This window comes from Bombina bombina, chromosome 1 (assembly GCF_027579735.1).
Source record: "Bombina bombina isolate aBomBom1 chromosome 1, aBomBom1.pri, whole genome shotgun sequence".
Classification (NCBI taxonomy): domain Eukaryota; kingdom Metazoa; phylum Chordata; class Amphibia; order Anura; family Bombinatoridae; genus Bombina; species Bombina bombina.
The window spans coordinates 716622342-716647779 of NC_069499.1; the positions used below are offsets into that span (position 1 = coordinate 716622342).

General features: G+C 33.5%; 1 protein-coding gene across 1 annotated transcript in view; it reads right to left on the bottom strand.

The window, feature by feature from the left end:
• LOC128645900 (vascular endothelial growth factor receptor kdr-like) overlaps positions 1–25438 on the bottom strand; it is a 353579-nt gene that overhangs the window by 77750 nt on the left and 250391 nt on the right. Inside the window, exons 12-17 of the mRNA XM_053699216.1 lie at positions 19953–20064; positions 8499–8792; positions 7296–7442; positions 6828–6956; positions 6561–6667; positions 4389–4524 (exon numbers count right to left, since the gene is read on the bottom strand). Coding sequence (XP_053555191.1) covers positions 4389–4524; positions 6561–6667; positions 6828–6956; positions 7296–7442; positions 8499–8792; positions 19953–20064 — 925 coding nt within the window. The remainder of the gene's footprint in view (positions 1–4388; positions 4525–6560; positions 6668–6827; positions 6957–7295; positions 7443–8498; positions 8793–19952; positions 20065–25438) is intronic.

The following is a 25438-nucleotide window of genomic DNA, read 5'->3' on the forward strand; positions in this document are numbered from 1 at the left end:
CAACTGGCAGCCGAGGACCTTGGCACTAGTTTTTTTGCAGCCCTTCAGGAAAACCAGAACTAAAAATGTGGCATAGATTTATTTATTTTTTAGCAAAATTGTAACTAAAAATTTGTGCTTGGGGTGACCACAACTCAGAAGAGCCCAAAGCACAGCAGACAGAGGGTAGCCTGCAACCTTCTGTAAATCTATCATATAACTATATCATTTTATATTATTTGTTTTTTAATAGCCAGACATTGATATGTTGCCATTAAGGCTTCTAAAATATTAATCTGCTAGGAAGTTCCCATCACTGGTCTAAAACAATGTAGTTTGCATTTGAAAAAAACGTTATTTGAACACGTTTAAAATATATTTTGCACAGAAAAGGGTAAAATTAATGTTGTTTTATTTTGATTTTAAAACTACTAGGAAGTGAATATTTGTGCACAACTGGTCCATAAAAGAGAAGCTCACTGGGTCATCAACCAAAAATTCACTCAGATCTATTGGTGGACAGCAACGTATCACAAAAATATTAAAATAAATAGTGATGTTTCTCTCAGTACATGAACACGTGTTTTACAAAAAGAAAACTGTAATTTTTTTTAAAGGGATTATTTTTTTATACATCAAAGAGATTGACTTTAACATCTCATTAACAGATTAAATTAATCCTTAAGGTTTTTGGACGTAGCTACTAGATCACATGGTACTTTGCTCAGCATACCCTGTTGACATAGTAGCTACATCCGACCTTCTACCTCATGCTGCAGTCCCGGGTTGTCAGCTTTGATAGTTAAGACTGCAGCCAGAGGCAGAAGGCAACTGCCTTCATATGGCAAGGGAGCGCTGATCGTGCCCTCTTTACCTCTTGTGAAGGTAGATCACAGATGCAAATAGTGACACTCTTTGTCACTGTATGCATCAGCTTGTGGTGCTGCAATGGGTGGTTTGGGAGGGAAGGAGGGAGGTGGGTGGGTGGCACATTGCAGGAGGAGGAGGGGAGGAAGGGGAGATTCCCTACGCTACAGAAATATTATTTTTTTAATGAGGGAGGGTTATGTTCCCTATTCAAAAAGGATGATCTTCCTAGAGTCATTCTGAAGTAATTGATAACTCCAGACTAGTCATCAGAAGCCATCCTGAAATATTCCCACAGGCCAAAATATTTAAATAAGATGACTCTAGAGTCATTCACCGGCTGTTCATGTTTGTGAAGGAATCAGTAAGGTAATCGACTAATCATTCTGAAGACATCACCCAGAATGTTTAACCTTAGCTGATGACTTTTCAAGCCTGATGATGTGCAAATGACTACTTAAGTAGTTTGATGATCATCAAATGACCCTATGGAAACTGGTGAGGGAGGGGAGAGGGGTTTCCTCCATACAATCGGGAGGGGGATCACTACACTACAGATTTGTTTTAATATAAATAAAAAAAACATACAAAATGGGTACTGGCAGCTGACAGTAGCTAAGGTGGTGGCACCTAGTGAGAGAGAGGAGGGTTAGAGAGATGTTTGCGGGGGATCAGGGAGGCGGGTAGTTACTTGAGTATGGTTCCATACACTACAGAGATTAAAAAAATATTTTAAAAAAATACTCTACCTAAACTGAATACTGTAAGAATGTCTGCCAGTACCTAAGATGGTGGTGACTAGTGGGGGGTGAAGGAGGGAAGAGAGCTGTTTGGGAGGGATCAGGTAAAGATCAGGAGGTGGGAGGTGTCAGGTGGAAGGGTAATCGCTACACTACAGTTAAAATAAACCTTATGTTACCTTAAGTGTGGTGCACAGCTGCAATTAGCTGCCTTTTAATTGCCAAAAACAATGGCAAAGCTGTGCATGTCTGCTGTTTCTGAACAAAGGGGACCCTAGAGAAACTACATCCATTTGTCTCATGACTGCAGTAGCTGTGTGCAAATAATTTCAGTGAGAAACCCAAAGTTTGGAAAAGAGTAAAAAAATGTTTATAATATGATTGTATTTGGCAGCAAAATGGTCTCATGAAATATACCAAAATGGGTGCAGATCAATACCTTGGGTTGTCTACTTAAAAAATATATAGTATTGATAGGTAAATAAAAAATAAATAAATAAACAAGGCTTTATTTCTCTTTAAATGGAGTGATAGCAAAAATGGTAGAAATTCTCTGGTGCCTTATGCAATTTTTTCTCTACATTTCCCAGTCCTTAAGTGGTTATTTTACATACACAACACTTTTGTTGCAATATTTTCTTATTATTCATTTAAGAATAATGTGACCCAAATTAAATACTACACATTCTGTAAAACGGCACTATATAGAATATCATAAACTTTGTTGTAATATGCAAGTAACATTATTAAAAAATAATGGTATTGACCACAATCATTTTGAAAAAAATAAATACAAATCTTTAATAGTGAATATTGTGATCAGATAGATAATTAAATTACTGTATATTTTACATACATAAAATCCAATTGTTCTGTGTTAACTGTATTTAGTCTCGGTTTAATATGTCCCAGCAAGTATGGCTTCATATAATTTAGTGTGGGCATATGTTGTTTTTTAAGGTGAGATTCCATACTGGCGAGTAATTTTCCTACCATATTATATACATTAGGTTAGGTTAAAAGCCTGTTATTTGTGCCACTATAATATTTATATGTAGCTATGTAGAGTGAATTGATTTAATGCAATTACACAAAGGTGAAAGAATGCGTAGGTCATGCTTAAATTCTCAGTGATGGGTTTACAGCCGAAAAAACTCCTATGTGATAGAAACCAAAAGCTGGCAAACATGAGATAAGGGCAAACATCAGAAGTGTGTTGACAGCTCCCACGCAGAATAACATGCAATGCAAGATCAATACGTAAGAAAGCTGCTTATACTGAGGAAAAAAAGGTATTAGAATTATAAGTTGGGTTTGGAAATGACTGCACTTTTTCTGAACTTTTCATATCCTGAACATATTGTACTCTAATACCAACTTAATAAGTTTAGCCAAAGTACCCTGGTCTTGAGCTGATAAGGATCCCACATGATCATGAAATGGAGGTATACATAATTTCATTGAAAACATTAGCTCATCTAATCATCAACAGTACACAGTGATCTAACATCATTATTTTTAAAATAAACAAAATTTGTAATACTTAATAGAAATGACTGATGACTTTGTAAATTAAACTGTTTGAAATTGTAATATAAAGTGTTTAATTGTGCATAGCAAAACTGCTTTTCAATAAACCGTCATGGTTTATTTTGCCCTTTTAACTGTAAGGAAAATTGATGATTTTCCAATTCTAAGAATTGGAGGTGCATATTGCAGGCTTCACATGACTATTTCTGCCACATATCTGTCCCTGATTGGCCCCAGTAGAGGTAATAAGATAAGATACTGCAAAACAATGTATGTTTTGTGTTACAAAATAATAGTGGCAAGCCTTTTCAACTTCAAATGACAAAAGTGGAGGGGGGGTGTTTGAAAAATAACTGCACAAACAAGCTGTTATGCTATTCAGAAATTGTTCATACTGTGCCGGTAAGTTAATTTATTGCAAGATTACAGAAAAATCATATTGCTTTGTTTTTTTTTGTGGGTGTCCATTTAAGCTATGGAAAACATTTAGAATATTAGAAAATAAATAAATCACAACTTGCTACTAATCAGATTTATTTTTGAACCAACAAAGATGAAACTGGAACTAAATGTTTAAAACACTAGCTTGTATTGTTATATAATTTAGATCAATATTTTAATGATCTTTTTAATATATGTATTTTGTTACTTTCAGTGTAATACAAACACCTCAAGTTAAGAGCCATGTTTGCTTTGCTCTGACATAAATTAAAGAACGTGTTCATAAACTGAAAATGACTTCTGAGCTCCTATTCATAGTGTTAATGCTTATCTATAGTGTGATCTACAGAAGAAACTCCAAATAGCGTGACATGACTGCTCTACTGTAGACCCGCGAGTCTCTACCTGTGTCTGTAGACACTAATGTAACAAGTCTTACTGTACAGAGCATTAGGTTTGAAGGTATAACATGACTGAATAAATGAGTAACAGATACAATTGTCTACATAAAGTAAAATAAACGCATAATAACATTGAACCTTTGTAATTGTCTTAGTCAAATTTTAAGCAAAATGTTTAAATAAAAACACATCTTTTCATGTTATTGTTTAGCTATATTAAGTGAATTCTGAAATTCCCATGATTAGAAAAAATAGGAATTCAAAAAAACAAACAAACAATGAAAAGAAAACTTTGAAAACTATTGCGGGCTCTGATACAGAGTCTCCATTTAGTGTGCAGTAAGATGAATTGATACACCTCTAAGTAAAAACAGTTGAGTTATATGGGCTGCACCAGTTTGGCATGATGCATATTGAAGCATAATCGTACCTAGACTAAGCCGGTCACGAGGAAATTCCCATTTGCTGCTGTCATAAGGCAGCCTCTCACACTGTTCATCCAGTGGCATTTCATCTGGATCCATGATGATGGACAAATACCCTGTTTTCATTTCTGATGCATGGGGCTGCAGATAAAGTAATTCAGATAAAAGCATTAGCAGGAGAAAAAATAGCACCCTCAGTTCTATCAGTAATGCTTCTTACAAGATAAGTAGTGTTGTCATAAACAGCTGACATAAGCAAGCAATTCAGTAATATTTAGCTTTATTTGAAAGTAGATTTGAATTGGGACTTAATCCTGGAGTCCAGATTTAGTCAAAAATCACTAAGGATTTATCCAACTTTGACATAAAGCAGCAAATGCCAGGCCAGCAAAGCTTTAGTGGAGGGCTTTTTTTTAATAATTTCTGCAGATAATTTCTAGATCTCTTTATTTTTGAATATACAAAAACTAGAAGATTACCTGGTTCATTAACAATAAAATCTTAAACTGAAAACAAATCTGTAAATGTAGATTTCCCATGGTGTCAGTTGCCACAGTGGAGAAGCTACGTGTGGAACCCTGGCTGTACATGATGAGGTACATTAAAGGACCAGTGAATACAGTAGAATTGAACAATCAACAGATGCACAATAAGACAATACAATAGCACTTAGTCTGAGCTTCAAATGAATAGTAGATTTGTTTCTGATGTCTATTTCCACTCCCACTGCTTTATGTGACAGTTATCAGCCAATCACAAATCCATATATTCTTATTATTCTGTGAATTCTTGCACATGCTCAGTGTTAATGGAAGCAGATTGGAAAGTTGTTTAAAATTGCATGCTCTATCTGAATCATTAAAGTTTAATTTTGACTTGAGTGTCCCTTTAATCATGATAGAAGGCCTTTTATTTTTTCAGTTAAAGATCCACTGATTTAAGCAAAAATTAAGTTTGATAAGGGTTAATGGTTTGCTGATGGGTTATAGTGGGATATGGGTTATTGCAATGAAATGGTAATGGTGCAGTTGAGGTTAATGCATTGGTGAGGTGTGTATATGGGCTCAGGTAATAATTCCTCCTGCTTTCTACAAATAAGAGGGGGATTTAACAGTCTTGCGGGATCAGCATGAACATTAATCAGTCATTCTTTTCTTATAGCCCTCAGCTGCTCTGTGCATAATGCAACAAGCACTTCCCTTCACTACAGCTCACTGATCTGTCTCCCCATGGCTACTTCTGCAGCATTTACTTGATAAAGAAGACAGTTTTGGTAAACTGGCAGCATAATCAAGTATAGAAATGAAAAAGTGAATATATTAAAAAGTTACTAGTCCATTAAATGTTAAAGAGACAGTCAACACCAGAATTTTTGTTGTTTAAAAAGATAATCCCTTTATTACCCATTCCCCAGTTTTACATAACCAACACAGTTATAATAATACACTTTTTACCTCTGTGATTGCCTTGTATCTAAGCCTCTGCAGACTGCCCCCTTATTTCAGTTCCTTTGACAGACTTGCATTTTAGCCAATCAGTGCTTACTTCACGTGCATGAGCTCAATGTTATCTATATGATACACATTAACTAATGCCCTCTAGTGGTGAAAAACTTTCAAAATGTATTCACATTGAAGGCGGCCTTCAAGGTCTATGAAATTAGCATATGAACCTACCTAGGTTTAGCTTTAAACTAAGAATACCAAGAAAACAAAACAAAATTGGTGATAACAGTAAATTGGAAAGTAGTTTAAAATGACATGCCCTATTTGAATCATAAAAGTTTACTTTTTACTTGACTGTCCAATTAAAGCTAGACAAATCATAATTTCTTATTTATCCTGTGCAATTTATTTTACAACTTTGGTACTTATGGAAATTGTTAGCACTAATAATCTGATTGTATTCCTTTAAAAAACAGAGATTTCTGCAGCTGAAAAAAAGTGTAACTTAAGTTTTCAGCATGTCTGTTTGCTTATTTATCTATACACAGGGGCTAATCTGGAAATTTCTAAGTGCTGATTTTGCAAGAAAACAAGTACGTTGTTTGTTGTTTTTAACACAATCTGTTTTTCAATTTGATTAAACATATTTTTTTTTAGTAAAGGAGCACTGTTTTATATCTCTTAAAGTTGTAATCACAGGAGGATGCTAAAGCTATGGAGAGCATCACTCACCTTTTTTAGTTTTCGTATAAACAGAGTAAGAAGTAACCAAAAGAGTGTTGCTGCCACACCAGTGCACACCAGAATGATGACTTCAATGTTAGACTTCTCCTCTGTGCCTATAAACAGAGGTACAGTAAATATTAGATGGATGTAATATAGCTCTAAATATCAACAAGTTTATATCTATTATCAATGATGCAACCCTTATTCAATGTAAACCATTATTTACCGGTGACCAAAATTAACAGATGACATGAAGTGGGTAATACAACTGACCTTGAATAGTGATGAAGGCAGAAGTGCTGACTAATCCCATCTCATTGGTTGCTTGGCATTCGTACACTCCCTCATCTTCCTTTTTTACCCTCTCAATGATCAGGCTGTTGTTGTAAAGAAGAGTAATTCCTGCAAGGTAGGAGATCACAGAACTGAATTACAAGATGTCTGTGAGATCTACAAGGGTCACATATGATTGTGATTGACTCTAGCATATTCATAAAGCTGGCACAGAGTTATTCTACTTCTAATAACATATTTTTATTAAGTTATCTAAGTGAAATTGATTTATATGTATTTTAACTTTTTAACCTCTTAAGTAGCACATAATAGCTCTCCTATGCTCATTCTCATCAATTACCATTATAATCTCTTCTAAAGCATTTCTAATATAGTATGGCACACAAAGCAATGTTCCTTTAAAATGGGTGGTGTCACTGGCATCTCAAGAAACTAAAGAGTCCATACCGGAAGCAGGTTTGATCACATAGCCATTCTTCAACCAGGTGATGTTGGGTGTGGGGGTTCCATTGACCCTACATTCCAAGTACAAGGTGCTGCTGCTGTTAACTATAGCGTTTGTAAGCTCTTGAACCACTTGAGGAGCCTCCTTTTCTGCAAGTACAAATTCATACATCAGAAAGTGAAATAATGAATATTTCAGCAGTCTCACTTCAATAAGGATGACAACATGAAAGGCTTTTTATTTGGGATGTATTATGCTTTAGGACTCAAATAAACTTTTGACTGGAAGTGTTTCCATTTCCTATAAAGTTATTCAGTGGCTTTTAAAGCAATAGTATATTAGAATATATTTCATTACCAAAATATGTTACTTATCTTATTTTTTTTTAATGGAAGACTGGCCTCTTGTTCAAATATATGTTTACACCTTTTGGGCCTATTGAATTAATGTGTGCAGTGGAAGTTATGTAAAGATAGCTAATAACAGATGCAATTCATATCTACGTATACAATGTGTATGTTAATCATTTTATCACTTACAGAACAATAACAAGAAGCACAAGTGAGGGAGGATGGGCAGATTTCTGCATATTATACAAGCACATTATTTAGTGGTCCAGCCCAAAAATAGAACCAAGCCAAAAGGAACCAAAACAGGCATGAAAATAATTGTTTGGAGTACCTTGGCTAAAAAGCTGAGCATTGGATATTAAGTGTGATTATGACCTTATACATATCACAAACATCAGATTTCAGTTAGAATATTGTTTAAAAAATGACTCTGAACCGATAAAACAAAATAACTGACAAGTGCTTAAAGGACCACTAAACACAGTAGAATAGCATAATCAATTCATAATAAAAAGACAATGCAAAAGCACTAAGTTTGAATTTAAAAAAAAATGTCCTTCATGCTGCATCATGTGACAGCCATTAGCCAATTACAAAATGCATATACATATACTCTGTGAATTCTTGCACATATTCGGTTGGAGCTTGTGCCTCATAAAGTCCCCATTTAAAATGATGTGGAAGTAAATAGACATTTGTTTAAAATTGTGTGCTCTATTTGAATCATTATAGTTTAATTTTGACTTTAGTGTTACTTTAATACTAAGTACTAGCATGGTATTTCAAAGAAATGTCACGGCAAATGTGTTACTTTAATCACAGAGTAATGACTTTTTTGTATATCTCACTGCTCACCTAAAACCACAAGGTGATTGTCTCTCGTTTCCACTTCCTTGCTATGATAGCGGTGCAGAGCTCTGCATTTATAGACTCCAGCCTCTTTCTGAGTCACATTCTTCAGTGTAAGTGACAGGAAGACAGTGTGTCTTTCATACCAGAACTCTGTGAGATTTGGAGGCACCAACTCTCCTGATGGATAAAACCAGGACAGCTTCATATATACATACTTTTCTGCCATGCAGACCAAGCTTACATCGCTTCCAATCAGAATAGCTGTCTCTGGTTCTGTCATCACTCTAGTTTTAATTTCTGTAAAAAAAAAACAACAATTTTTTATTTATATAAAAGTTATAAATGATAATTTGCCCATTACGATAATTAAACAGCCATTACAAGTGACTGGTTATTGATACTGCAAGCTTGCGGTAGCAATTAGCATTTATAAAATTAACCAGACATCAGATCCAATACACATATTAACATATAAATATATATTTACAGTTCCTGTAGACTGCAAATGCCTAGTGCAGAAGTTTTTTTATGAAAAAAAATGCTATTTTTTTTCATTAAAAACTAAAACACCCTTTATCCTGGAGGCATTTAGGGCGCTTTTAGATTTAAACAGAGATCTGCTCTCTGGTTCATTTTCTGAGCGGTAATGGATTTTTTATTGGTTGGTTATTTATCACGCACCCGCAAAAGGAAGAATTTGTGCTCCACTTGTAACCTAGCCCTTAATTGGGTATTTTCATCCAATGGCCCATATTTATCAAGCTCTGTATGGAGCCCGTGTTTCTGGCGAGTCTTCAGACTCGCCAGAAACACAAGTTATGGAGCAGCGGTCTAAAGACCGCTGCTCCATAACCCTGTCCACTTGCTCTGAGCAGGCGGACAGGAATCGCCACAATTCAACCCGATCGAGTACGATCGGGTTGATTGACACCTCCCTGCTGGCGGCCGATTGGCTGCGAGTCAGCAGGGGGCGGCATTGCACCAGCAGCTCTTGCGAGCGTATTGCTCTCCTCATTTAGCGAGGTCTTGCGGACCTGATCCGCACTGCCGGATCAGGTCCGCAAGACCTTTGATAAATAGAGGCCTAGGACTCATTAGATTTTAGGTAAAAATGCTCATAGTCAAATGAACATTAGCAGGAAGTACCTATCAGCCAATGAGCATTTAGTAAGAAGTAACAATCAGCTAATGAGTATTAGCAGGAAGTACACAACTGATACAGCTGTCAATTGCTACAGCTTTTACCTCACACTTTTATCAGACAATATATTGACATTGTTTAAATGTTCTTTCATGTGAATGATAGAAAAATGTGTATATACAAAGTTTCCCTTTAAGTTCAGTTCAGTATTTGGAGCCACTTTACTTGTGCTCAAGATGTCTAAATAGAACGGCAAAAAATCATTTGCAGTCACTGTATGTCACTTCAGACATGTTATCAATTATCTGCAGCTAGCTATTGATGCAAATCACCACAATGAAAAGATTTAGATAATCATTTGAATCTGTATTATATAATACCGCTCAAATCATGTATGCCCCTATTACATTTGTAGGCAGTGCATGCAAAGCACATAGCAAGCTTTGTGTGTTATAGGAATACGAATACAGTTCTGACAGGGCTACTGTGCTCTGGAACCTATTATACAGATATATATTTATTATTTAGCCCAAACATGAGGTAACAATTTCACTGTCTTCAAAAGGAAGCCAGAAACTAAACTCAAATCATATTGGACAATAAATCTGTGCTTTTTGGGAAATATTTAAGAATGAACTGTTTCTAGTTATGTAAATACACTATGAAGAATTTGACTGCCCCCCTTCCTCAATTATCCACCTGATGTATGCACCTAGAATTGAAAATACCACTAGGAGGATTGTGTTTAAAAAATATTGTGCCTCCCACACAAATATATATTTTTAGACCTAATACACAGGCTTGAAAGGGGGAAAAGGGGTTTCCATTTACATTATTTAATATCCAAATACATTTTTTTGTATTAAAATTATAAAAAAATAAAAACTTATGCTTTTGGTAAAAGTTAACACTCACTAAGCTAAAATATTAGAAAAGATATTTACAACATTGCTCTGCTCAGAATATATCTACATACATGTTCTGATTGGCTGGCCAAAATAAATATTGTTACATTTTTGTCTCTTTCACTAGATAGTGTAATATTTATAAATGATCTAAACCTTATGACATAAATAATGAAAATGTATACAATGCATTTTTTGAAAGACACAATAAAAATTGAAGGCACCACGTCTACTTACTGAAAAACTAAGGTAAAATCCACCAATTTTGTAGCAAAAGCCACACAATAAACTAGAGTTTCCTCTTAGGAAAATGAAAATTTGGGTTCAGTGTCCCTCTAATGTTATGATTTTATTTATTCATTTTTTTTTTAAATTGTTTGACAAAGACTATTTTTTATTTTTTAGCAACATAACATGTATCTGGCACTGCATCCATGGATTTCAGAGGGGTGTCTTTGGGTTGTTGTCCGCACCCTGCACATTCGCGGTCAATCGACTGCTAGCAGGGGGTGTCAATCATCCCAATCGTATCCGATCGGGATGATTGCTGTCCGCCACCTCAGAGGTAAGACCGCTGCTTCTTAACTTAAGTTTCCGGCAAAGGCTTGCGCGGAAACTGCAGCATACGCTACTTCTTAAATCGGCCCCATGATCTTAAACATTTAAGAACACGTTATTTGTAGCCATAATGTCTGTGATGAGTATTCTCCATTTTGGAAATCACTGTAGGTTTCAGAAGATGAGTTACTGCACAAAAGCAAACACATTGAATGCATTGAAAGGTAGATTTCAACATGGTGAACCAATGACTAGAAGAAGGCAGGGAATAACTTATTAAATGTATTAACTATATAATGCCCCTTTAAGATTACACAAACAATCGCTTGTATCTTAAAACCAAACAAAAGTAAGGAAAGCACATCAAAAGCTTTGCCTTTAAAATATCACTACTCCTGTAAAAGTAGATCAGTAGTGACAGTAAGGGCTCAAGTTAAATGGATATGAAACTCATATTATTATTGTTTGCGATTCAGACAGAGCTTACAATTTAAAAAAGCTTCCAGTTTACTTCTATTATCAAATTTGCTTTGTTCTCATGTCATTCTTTTGTGTAAGAGATCTCTAGATAGGTAGTGTGCACAGTTTTGGAGCACTACATGGCAGGAGAATTGCTGCTATCTATGGCTCTTGCAAAACTTCTTCCATAGAATGCTGCTGACACATGCTCACTCCTGAGATTACGTTCCTGCTTTTCAACAAGGGATACAAAAAGAGAATAAAGAAAATTTGCTAATAGAAGCTAATTGGAAAGTTGTTTAAAAGTCCATGCTTTACCTAAATCACAAAATAAATATTTTGGATTTTGTGTCCCTTTAAACGAAAATTTAAATATGTGTTTTGTACAAGTATACAGTGGCTTCAATTTAAAAAAAAGAGTGATCCAGCACTTAGATTTCCTTATGCTTATCACATGGATAATCAGATCAAACTAGACATACTTTATGAAAATGTAGACTCCGTCCACATTTATGTATGAGGAACCAATGGCACTACTATAGATATGTGTCAAAGTAAAAATGGAACTAAGAGAAAAACTATCTCTAAATATGTATTTGTGTGTGTATATACTATATATATATATATATATATATATATATATATATATATATATACATGCATATTTATGTGTCTATATGAATTAGCACATGTGTACACAGTATACACGTGAGCAGTAATAATATATATATATGCGTATTTATGTGTCTATATGAATTATCACATGTGTACACAGTATAAATGTGAGCAGTTATTATATATATATATATATATATATACATGCGTATTTATGTGTCTATATGAATTAGCACATGTGTACACAGTATACACGTGAGCAGTAATAATAATATATATATATATACATGCGTATTTATGTGTCTATATGAATTAGCACATGTGTACACAGTATACACGTGAGCAGTAATAATAATATATATATATATACATATATATATACATGCGTATTTGTGTGTCTATATGAATTAGCACATGTGTACACGTGAGCAGTAATAATATATATATATATATACATATATATATACATGCGTATTTATGTGTCTATATGAATTAGCACATGTGTACACAGTATACACGTGAGCAGTAATAATATATATATATGCGTATTTATGTGTCTATATGAATTAGCACATGTGTACACAGTATACACGCGAGCAGTAATAATATATATATATATATATATATACATGCGTATTTATGTGTCTATATGAATTAGCACGTGTACACAGTATACACGTGAGCAGTAATAATATATATATATATATATATATATATATATACATGCGTATTTATGTGTCTATATGAATTAGCACATGTGTACACAGTATACACGTGAGCAGTAATAATATATATATATATATATATATATATATACATGCGTATTTATGTGTCTATATGAATTAGCACATGTGTACACAGTATACACGCGAGCAGTAATAATATATATATATATATATACATGCGTATTTATGTGTCTATATGAATTAGCACATGTGTACACAGTATACACGTGAGCAGTAATAATTATATATATATATATACATGCGTATTTATGTGTCTATATGAATTAGCACATGTGTACACAGTATACACGTGAGCAGTAATAATTATATATATATATATATAAATAAAACAGAGACTCAAAGAGTGCTTAGCCCTCGCAATCTGCTGCCCTAGATAAGTGCCTTGATTGCCCCTGATATATGTATATACATACATACATGATATATACACATAAGAACACATAAATATACAAAAATACACACACACACACACACATATACTGTATATACTTCCCAGACAAATACCTTTAAACGTGAAAATGAATATTTATTCGATTTAAATATTTTTGTATTATGTTTTACTGTGCTTTAATGTAAATATTGCATATTCCAATGTTTTCCAAAAATGTTCTATGTATATATATATATATATATATATATATATATCTGTGTTTATATATATATATATATATATATATATATATATATATATATATATATATCTGTGTTTATATATATATATATATATATATATATATATATGTATATAGGTATAGATATATATATTTTACAAAAAATAATCATACATATATATATATATACAGTATATTTAAAAATAACAAGAACATTTTCTTCTATGTGAAGAAAATTGGAATGTGAAATATTCATAACTACCTTCAGGTTTAGTGCTGTAAATCTTAAGTAGTATCAGGTAAGCATACAAGCAATTTTTTTTAAAACACGATCCATTGAAACTGCGATATCTGAAGTCCTAACGTTAGCATGCATCGGGTTTTGCTTGCATGCAAATTACTTTCAACTTGTAATATGCACACTAACCTGTCCGTGTTAAAAGCTTACATTGAGATGTGTTTGCGCGCAAGAAAAAAAAAAATCCACGCCACTTGTAATCTGGTCCTATTGTGTTTTATTTTATAATATATTTAGCTCTAGCAATGAATAATACAAGATATCTCAAACTAGAATATGGTTATTATTCATATCGCCAATAAATAAAGTTCAAATATTAAAGTTCAAATATAAACAAATATAGATTAAACCACCATTACAATTTAGAATCCGGGATTTGATTATTACTGTAATATACAAACACTGTATGCTCTAAAACAAGGGCATAGTCTAGAATATTAATATACAAATTAATATACAACAGGACTATTATTTAGTGGTATATAGCGGCTGTATGACCACATTTTTTAAATTTGTATTCCTATTTCCAATTTTTCATTAATAAAAATAATGTTCAAAACACACTCACATTAATTGCCACATATTAGCAAAATGTAATGAGTGCTTTACACTGTAGCATTGATTTAGTTATTTTACAGACAAGTCTCCGTCTTATTAAGGTATTGAAGCTTCAATCTAAATATTACAAAGTCATTGTAAAAATGGTAGTTACTTAATGCTCTAACTCTAAAATGTGGTAGGTGTTCATATGGTAAACACACATTAAAATTATTACAGTCAAAGAGTTTTTATTCCCCCAATAAAAAAAAATAATTCAGCTGACATCTATGGATATAACAAGCAATAAATTGTACAGGCTGATTACATTTATGTGCGAAAAGTTAACAAAAAAATGCTCAGAACTTTTTTTTGGCATCTTTTAAATGTTGCATGACAAAAGATTCTACACAGGTTTCCAGCTTTCAATAAATCACAGTTTAATTGCACATCTAAGCAAACATAATTAATTTTGTACAATATACTAAGCCAGGTAAAAATCAACTTTATAATTCAAAGCTTATGTGAACTGTAAACGTATACTAGAGATCTTCTCAGCAGATTATATGCCTCATTGGCAGACATGAAAATGATAAGATGGTAAAGCTTATTTTGAAAGAAGACAGATATTCTTAGGACAGGAACATTTTGGTTATTTGAATCCAAACAGAGTAAAATACTTCAGGAGTATTATTTATTACAGCTGCTAAGGTTATACTGTATTACTAAGTACCTAGAAAACTGAATCAGCATTATTAGACACATGTAAAGATGCAATCATTTCCTAAATAAACTCTGCACTGTGCTTATCCCAGAGCGCTAAATTATCTACAATTTTTGCATAAAAAAATTGTGAGATCAGCTCGATTCTAACAAATAGAGATAGGTCTGCCCTGTAAACAAGCACTTCTCAGAACATAGAAAAGTTTTACTGTGAAAGATACCCGCATCATTAAAATGTATTCAAAACCTTACAGAACAAATAAATAAAAATAAAAAAAATCCCTCTACAAAACAGTCCACTCTAATAACTCATAAATAAAAATGAGGCAATCTCATTAGCATTGAAATAATGAGATACAACCACAAGACAAGATATCTCAGAAGCGCAATAGAGGCTGTATGAATTCAGCATGTTGGGCTGAGGTGTAAGTGTGTAAGTGTGAATAGCAACATCCAGTCCCCAGAGGTACCTTTTATTTAATCCAGTGAGATAACTTTATCATAACAAAACACTATACACATAGATTACAATTATACAAATATTTTAAATAATCATATTGCAATGTGTTTCCTAAGGGTTGTGATTATAATTATTGTTTAAACGCATTGCTATCTGTTCTAATTTGATATGTGCAATATCATGTATTGGGCACCAAACGTAACTAATTGAATATCATAAGTTAAAAGTGATCTGAGTTGTACTTTTTACCTATGATTAAACCAAAAAAACAATTGTGTTAATTTGCATTCTACTTATTTATTTATTACACACATACCCTCCTCAATTGATCAGCACTCTCAACCAACAACCACAGGACAGCTTACAGGATGCTCTATATCAAAATCCTATATCCACTCTCAAATATAGGCATTCAGTATAACTATCACTGTATACACACAACACACACACATATATATATATATATATATATATATATATATATATATATATATATATATATATATATATATATATATATATATATATATATATATATATATATATATATATATATATATATATATATATATATATATATATATACACACACACACAATATATATATATATATATATACACACAATATATATATATATATATATAGATAGATAGATAGATAGATAGATAGATAGATAGATAGAGCTAAATATAAAGATATACCTTGCATTTATTGATTAAAGGGATACAAAACACAATTTTTTTTCTTTCATTATTCAGACAGAGCATGTAATTTTAAGCAACTTTCTAATTTATTCCTATTCTCTATTTTTCTTCGTTCTCTTGCTATCTCCATTTGAAAAAGCAGGAATAGAAGGTTAAGAGCCAGCCCATTTTTGGTTCAGCACCTTGGTAGAGCTTGCTGATTGGTTTGCTACATTTAGTAACCGATCAGCAAGAGCTACCTAGGTGCTGAAATAAAAATGGGCCGGCTCTTAAGCTTACATTCTTGCTTGTTCAAATAAAAAATAGCATGAGAATGAAGAAAAGTTAATAATAGCAGTAAATTCGAAAGTTGCTTAAAATTGCATGTTCTATCTGAATCATGAAAGAAAAAATGTGGGTATCCCTTTAACAATCAATTGAACCTGTGTCAATGTCACAAAAGTGCTGTAAAAAAACGGAAGGATGCTCAGGTGAAGAGCAAATATTTGAATTAATAAATCTACATGAATGACATGAATACAACATTTTAACATCTTTAAGGAAATATGAAACCACAATTTTTTCTTTCATAATTCAGAAAGAGCATAGGATTTTAAACAACTGTCTAATTTACTTCTATTGTCAATTTTTCTTTGTTCTATTGGTATTATTTGTTGAAAAGTAGGGTCATAAAGCTTAGGAGCCGGCCATTTCTTGAGCTCTATATGGCAGCAGTTTTTCAAGAATGTTATCCATTTGCAAGAGCACTAGATTGCAGTACTTTCCTCTGTCATGTAGTGCTCCAGAAGCTCTTCAACAAAGGATATCATGGGAACAAAATACATTTTTGGGGTTTCATATCCCTTTAAGAAATGCAGGTTTTTCAATGAGACTTTCTCATGATTTTTACAGCCTTTCATGGTAGCAAATGATACAACAGATAACTGATACAATGTTGATGATGATGACTGCCTGATGTGTTTGAATACAATTTATTTTCACTTAAAGGGCCACTGTAAGTAAATATTTTCTATGCCTGTTACTAACTAACTACCCCAAATACACTTTTTATCAATAGCATTTCATTAACATATCTCTACCGTATATCAGAAATCTTGTCTGCAAATTTAATTGTTTTCCAAACCCACTCCGTGGGTATCCTTTGCTCTGTACCAATCCGTTTACAATACCTAGGTTTCAAAATGGCGCATTAAACACAAAGTTATTGGTTTAAGTATTTTGAACACTCAGTGCTGAAAATAGTGGGCAGGATAACGTGACATCATCGGCGAATAAAAGATATAACTTTTAGAACGTTATGAAACTTCGTTTTGGAGAAAATATAGGCCAGTAGGTTTTAATTAATGTTTATTAACTTTAATATGTTAGTTGTTTAGCTTAAAAATTATAACAGAAAGTAATCATTTAAATTAATATCAGTACACTCAATTTGATACCATGATAAGTTGTATACAAATTTCATAACTTAAAAGTGATCTGAGTTGTAGTTTTAACCTATGATTTAACCAAAAAACAATTGTGTTACTCAGCATTCTACTTAAAGGGACATAATACTCATATGCTACATCACTTGAAACTGATGCAGTATAACTGTAAAAAGCTGACAGGAAAATATCACCTTAGCATCTCTATGTAAAAAAGGAAGATATTTTACCTCAAAATTTCCTCAGCTCAGCAGAGTAAGTTCTGTGTAAAAAGTTATACTCAGCTGCTGCTCAGCTGCAGGTAAAAAAAAAATGAAGAAATGAACAGCAGTCAATCAGCATCAGCAGTGCTGAGGTCATGAACTCTTTTACTGTGATTTCATGAGATTTGACTTAACTCTCATGAGATTTCATTGTAAACTTCCTTACACTGAATAGGGAAATAACATGAGAGTGCATCTAAGCTCACTCCTTCCGCTGTCCCGGGACAGACATACTAATTTGCTGCTTAGAAGTCCTTTACAATGGGATGTGGCTACTGAGAAACTTTTGAGGTAAAATATCTTTCTTTTTTACATAGAGATGTTCAGGGGATATTTTCTAGTCAGCTTTTTACAGCTATACTGCATCACTTTCAAGTGTTTAAACATTTGGGTATTATGGCCCTTTAACCTACACAAAACCTTAAAAGGGACATTAACACTAAGTGATTGCTAGCCAGAATAATGTACTCAAAACAAACATAAGCTTAAGAACAATATGCAGATTTTTTTATTTTTGTTTTTGTTTTTAGAAACATAGCAGTGTTAAGTCCAGAGGTCCAGAGTCTGCAATTTTATCAAATTGAAATTCTGATGGACTGGAATTGGGGGAAAATAAGAAAACCATTTACATCATAGTTATGGAAATTATTAGTTATATAAATTAATAGTGATTTAGAATTTAGAAAACTGGAAACAAATTATTTATAAAAAAATAAAAAACGGAACACACAAATGGTTTGGTAAATCTGCAAGCTCATCTTTGTTTCCATAGTAACTGTAAAATAACTGTTTCAGAGGTCTCCAGTTTCTATGGAAACAGTGAGACAGTATGAGTCATATGTGCAGCAGTGGCTCATGGACAATGTCAAAGACTTATGGGTAGTTAGTGATCCTTTCATACGCATGCTGGCCTGATGCAAATTTCATTTAAATGACATTAGATTTGAAATGCATGCGTAAATGAAAGTGGTGCCTAATTAAGAAGATTTTTTAACTCTTTTTATCATTTAATTTGTTTTTGGTTTTTAAACATAACTATATGATCTGTGATGAGACAGTAATACACCTTTTATAAAACTGATGTCAGTACATCAAACATTCCCAAGTGTTTTAATAATAATAATAATAATAAAGAGATTAAATTACCTAGTATAACAACAAAAAATAAGTAATTTTTCCCTTTAAAGTGAAAGTAAATCCTAGCATTTTACAAACGCTAGGATTTACTATTGAAACAAATAAAGGGCACTTTCATTCATGAAGTAAAGGATACTTCATGTAGAAAGCTCCTTTATTTGATTAAATCGATCACCGTTTTTAGCTGCTACAGCAGCCCACAGCTAAAAAAAATTTTTGGCTAAGAGGTGATGTTTTCACTTCTTAGCCAATAGCCGTGCTGTAAATCCGACTTGGCGCCCATGGGAGCTGGATTTACCGCACGGCTATTGGCTAAGAGGTGAAAACGTAACCTCTTAGCCAAAATAATTTGTAGCCATGCTCTGCTGTAGGAGCTAAGAGCAATGATCGATTGAATCAAATAAAGGAGCTTTCTACATGAAGTATCTTATACTTCATGAATGAAAGTGTCCTTTATTTGTTTCAATAGTAAATCCTAGCATTTGTAAAACGCTAGGATTTACTTTCACTTTAAATTTGTTGGTGTTTTAGAAATTAATGCAATTATTTCACATAATATCAGCAAATAAATACAGAGCTAACAGAATAGAACCACATAGATACAAATAAATGGGACCATATAGTAAAATATAAATGTAAAATTGATGATAAACTTTACATGTTTTTAAATCAGGTCCAGAACCTAAGCAACACCTAAGCAACATTTTAGTTGGACTTTAATTGATCACTTCTAATGAAGATGCGCTGTAACTTACTTTTTAATCTAGCTGTGTCATTCTAATACCCCGCACTACAGCTCCCACCCACTTCATAACTCATTTTTTGTGTGAACTGTTCTCCAATCAGTGCTCTAGCCATACGGAAAACACTATTACCTGATAGGATGAAGCGCATGGTTCTTTCATCAAAACCAGCTTTGTTTGAAGCCACACAAAAGTAGATCCCAGACTCATTGCTGCCTGCAGAGGTGGTAAGTGTGCTTACAGTCTGCAAGAAAACAAAACACAGAAATCGTTTAAAGGTATATTATACCCTAAATAAATGGTAGATAAATTATATATTCAAAACAAAGATTAACCTGAGAATAAAATGCAGATGCATTTTTAAATTGTATTAATTGATTAAATATTAAAAAATAAGCATAAAATGTTAGTGTTCATAAAAGATTGAGGGTGGCCATGTTGTAACTTAGGTTTCCTTCTCTCCTTAGAGACAGGAAAAATTGGGTAACTAAAGTGTGCAACCAATGACTGTGGTGGATATAACTATATTATGCCTGAAGTCTGCACTTCCAATTTTAACAGCAATTGGAAAGTTAGAATATTCATAGTTAAATTACAGAAAAATGGGGACAAAATAAATATTAAAAAATATATTGAAAAGTTTTTCTATTACAGATATTCAGGGCTGGTTCTATAATGGGTCCTGATGGGACCATTAGACCCAGGCTGCACTTAAAGTGAATGTCAACTTTCAAGAATGAGTGCCCGGTTTTTAAAAATACTATTAAAAACAGGGGCACTCTCATTCATGAAATTTTACATTTCACCCGTTTTGTTAAAATACTTACCTTTTCTTCTTGAAGCCGGAGAAGCGATTCCCCCTCCTGCCGCTCCTCACTTCTTACGTCAGCAATGACGAATCCGGCTTCCTTCAATCACGGTGTTGCCTCAGGCAATGATTCCCCTGAGGGGGAAGCCGTGATTGGAGGATGCCGTATTCGTCATTGCTGGCGTAAGAATAGACGAGCGGCAGGAGGGGGAATCGCTTCTCCGGCTTCAAGAAGAAAAGGTAAGTATTTTAACAAAACCGGTGAAATGCAAACTTTCATGAATGAATGTGCCCCAGTTTTTAATAGTATTTTTAAAAACCGGGCACTCATTCTTGAAAGTTGACATTCACTTTAACAGGGGAAGGAAATGGAGAGAAAATGGCTGCCTTAAAAAAATAAAAGTACAAAAGTCACTTCTATATGCCTGTGTATATCTTTTGCCTTTAAGATGCAGTGCAATGGTTGGGTTTAGACTGCAGTTGAAAAAAAGATAGTTGTTGTTATCATTTTATTCTCAGGACAAGGCAGTATATTATAAGTACAATTCCTTGATATATTTATGTGTTAATATGTGTATATTGGTTTGAGGAAGGGGTTTGTGGACCCCGAATTGTCACCGTATGTAAATACATTTTCTATTTTTTTAGATAAATCCAGTGTGTGCAGTTCTGTTTTGTGATTTAATTTTTTATAACTTATACATATATATATTTAACATTTGCTGCCCATCGCTGCGTGACTTACCCCCTTCTCTGCGTTATGCTCTCATGCCGTGTCTCATGGCAAATAGAACGAGGCTCCCATTGGAGCCTATGGAAACACGTTCTCACGAACGCAATGCTTCCATGCAATGCGAACGTGAGGTTGCGTTTGCATTGCAGATAACTTGTAATACCAGCGCACTCTAGCGCTGCGGAATCTGTTGGCGCTCTACAAATAACCGATAATAATAATAATAATAATAAAGCGATATTTTGCGCTCCACTTGTAATCTAGTCCAATATATACATAGCCTAACTGGGTTAAATATTGAGACTCTCTGTCCAGCCTTTTGGACGCAGTCAGCTTTTGGCTATATCCTAATAAAACTGCATTGCATAAAAGTATTTTGTTTTAATCTACAACACATTGAAGTTTGCTAAATTTTCCCAGCCATGAGATGCAGATGAAATCATTATGTAAGGCACAATACATTCATACACTGAGACATCTGGAATATATAGAAATACACTAAGCTGTCATGTTGTTTGTGACTATTTATCTCAGATTGTGTTAAAAACTTGCATAACATTCCCTTTCCATGAAAGATAATCAAACTATTTATATAGAAGGTTAGATCTCCGTGTCATCTCTTGCCTTTTCTGTTTAAAATTAGTACTGTCAGTTTCAACACTATATGACTTCTATTTGATAGCAGAATTATTAATAGATGTATTAAATACATATAATTTGTCTATGTCCATATTCTTAACATGTGTTAACAATATATTTACCAAAGCTGTCATTACTGTAGGTTGGCTATACTATTTATTACTAATATATATATATATATATATATATATATATATATATATATATATATATATATATATATATATATATATATATATTCCACTAGCTCACCAATCCCGGACAATTATTTGATAAATGACAGAACGTTTTTTTTCCCTGTTTGCTGGCTGGAATGTTGTAAATAATTAGAACATTTCATTTTTGCATTACTGATCCTAGTTTACTATTTATTTAACCCCTCAAAGGGTCTAAACACATAGGTAAAATCCACTGCGAAAGCCTTAAAGGGACAGTAAAGGCATAATTAGACATTCGTGATTTAAACAGAGCATAACATTTTAAACAACTTTCCAATTTACTTCTATTATTTAAATTGCTTCCTTGTGTTGTTATCCTTTGCTGAAAGGTTTATCTAGGTAAGCTCAGGAGCAGCAAAGAACATAGGTTCTAGCTGCTGATTGGTGGCTGCATAGATAAACTGATTGTCATTGGCTCACTCGTGTGTTCAGTTAGAAACCAGTAATGCATTTTTGTTCCTTCAACAAATGATACAAAGAGAATGAAACAAAATTGATAATAGAAGTAAACTGGAAAGTTGTTTAAAATTGTATGTTCTACCTAAATCATGAAAGAAAAATGTTGGGTTTCATGTCCCTTTAAGCATAACAGCTCCCAAGCAGGGAAACCACTGATGATGGCTACATGCATCTGCTGCTGCTGCTGACTAGCACACAGACTGTGTTCTGATCAAGAGCTTCAATCCTTATAGCTGACAAACAGGTGTCTGCATAACAATTTAGAGCATGCTGTTTTTGTATCCTGGATCACATGATTGCTTTAGGTATTGCATGTAATCCCACCTAGAGATAGCAGATAAACAACCTGCACACAAGGACATCTAACATCTGCAGGTGACAAATAAATAGAAAGCTAATCTGACGTAATATAACTGTTATATGCTAAATCCCTTGGGAGTCAAATACAGCACAACAGTAAATTAGCGGTTGGGTGCATCTGATCTCTATTGGGATTACCTACTTTAGTAATAGAAAATAAAGAATAAAAAAAAGGATTTTACATTTTAACAATGTTATTTTCTTTTCTGACAGGTACATCTGATCAAACACTGCAAACATACTGATAACATATGCTATATTACTGCAGTACACTTGTTCTCTGTGAAACTGCTTTCACATCTTTTACCATTAACAGCTGGAAAAACCAAGGACTAAGTTGCAGCCAAAGAAGACAGCCCTTTAATAAACAGGATACTTGTTGCCAAGCAAACTGCTAATTGATTCAGCACTTGCATGTCTATTGCTTTCTGTGTGTGATCTGTAGATCACTACCCTATGGTAAAACCATCACTAAATATAAATTTAGGGCCAGATTACAAGTGGAGCGCTAATTTATCGCTTGCCCGCAAACCCGCTAATTCGCCCGTTTAGGAGCACACTATAAATAACCAGCCATTACAGTCAAAAAATTTGGTGCAAATTGCTTGTCATACAAAAAACTGATTTTGCTTCATTTTTATCTTACATGGGGTCATTTGAAATTTGTTAAAAATAATGTTTAGATGGACTTTAATTGATCACATCTAATGAAGATGTGCTGTAATTTACTTTTTAATCTAGCCGTGCCATTCTGATACTCCGTGCTCCAGCCGCCCACTTCATATTTTTTTTTTTCGTGAGCTAATGGTTTGAACTGTTCTCAAATCAGTTGTCTAGTCATACAGCACTTTTTTGTAGCTAGAGCACCGATTGGATTACAGTTTAAACCGTTATTTCACAAAAAAACACAAGTTCTTATGTGGGCGGCCAGAGAGTGGGGGATTAGAATGGCACGGCTAGATTAAAAAATAAATTACAGCACATCTTCATTAGAAGCGATCAGTTAAAGTCCAACTAAAATATTTCTTAGATTCTGTACCTGATTTTAAAACATGTACAGTTTACCATCTCTTTAACAAATGTTTATTCATTAAAGAGGCTGCTTGTTTTGCGTTTTCAAATGAATGCAAAGAATGCAACAAAATTTGCATGTATAATTTTTATTTTCCTGCTTCAGTGCAGGGTTTCAGGTACTCTGCATTCCTCATCAGAAAGCTACAGATGTTTCCGCAGCTGCTACTCAGCTGTGAACTGATATCTGAACCTTAGGTTCAATATAACCAACCTGAATTAAATACATGGGCAGCATAATTCCTTGAACTTGGGAATCTCTTCTTAACCTTTCCCTTGGGCAAAATGCATTAAAATTCATATCATTCCAAGCTGGTGTTTATATCTATTGCTTTTCAACAGCTCCTATATGTTACAGGCTAGGACAGTTTTGTAGTGTAATAACTGCACAGGCACTTATCTAGTTCAGGGCAAAAGAAGGTGAAAACTAAACAGTCCCATTAATACTCAGTTAACACTATTATATGACTTGCATTGTTTTATTTGCCTTGTCATTTCATCTATAATATTGTTGCCAATATCCTATAAAAGGTGTGTGTATATATATATATATATATATATATATATATATATATATATATATATATATATATATACACATACATACCCTTTTTTCCACATTATGTTATGGAAAAAATAATTAGGCCCAATTTACTTATTCAATAACATAATTTAGTGCTTTGCATTGTGTATGTGTAGTGTGTATAGTGTATGTAGTGTGTGTAATGTATGTGTGGGAGATTGTGATTTGGATACGTGTGTACAGAAATGTATCTGTATATCCAGAAATGTAAATCCGAAATAATCTTGATGTATGCCCAGGAAATCAAATACAATTTGCAATCTAATGCCTTAATGCCCCTAGGTTGTTTTGTTTTACAGTTCTTAACCTTTTTTTAAAAGTGTCTTAGTTGGTTACTTAGATGAGCAAAAAGCAGATGATTTCTATAGATGCCGTTTTCTTACTGCAAATACAGAATGCACTGTAATCATTATTGTGACAAACTCAGGGTTGGCTCCAAGGGGGGCATTGGGGGGCAATGCCCACCCAAATGAAATGCTGTGCCCCTCAAAAAATATTGATATGATCATACACTTTAAAAATAATAAATAAAATAGTGAATTGTTATGTAATGCTGCATGCTGGGGGCAGAGTTAGCTACTGAACTGTGAGGCTGCATCAAGCATCTGCAAGGAGCTCCGTGTCTTAACCTTTTATTTGGAATTGGAAGTTAGAGACTTTTTGGACTTGTCTTTAACCCTATTAATTTTACCTATCGTCAGTTACTCATTTTCTTAAACAATAGACCACAATAAGAATATGATTGTA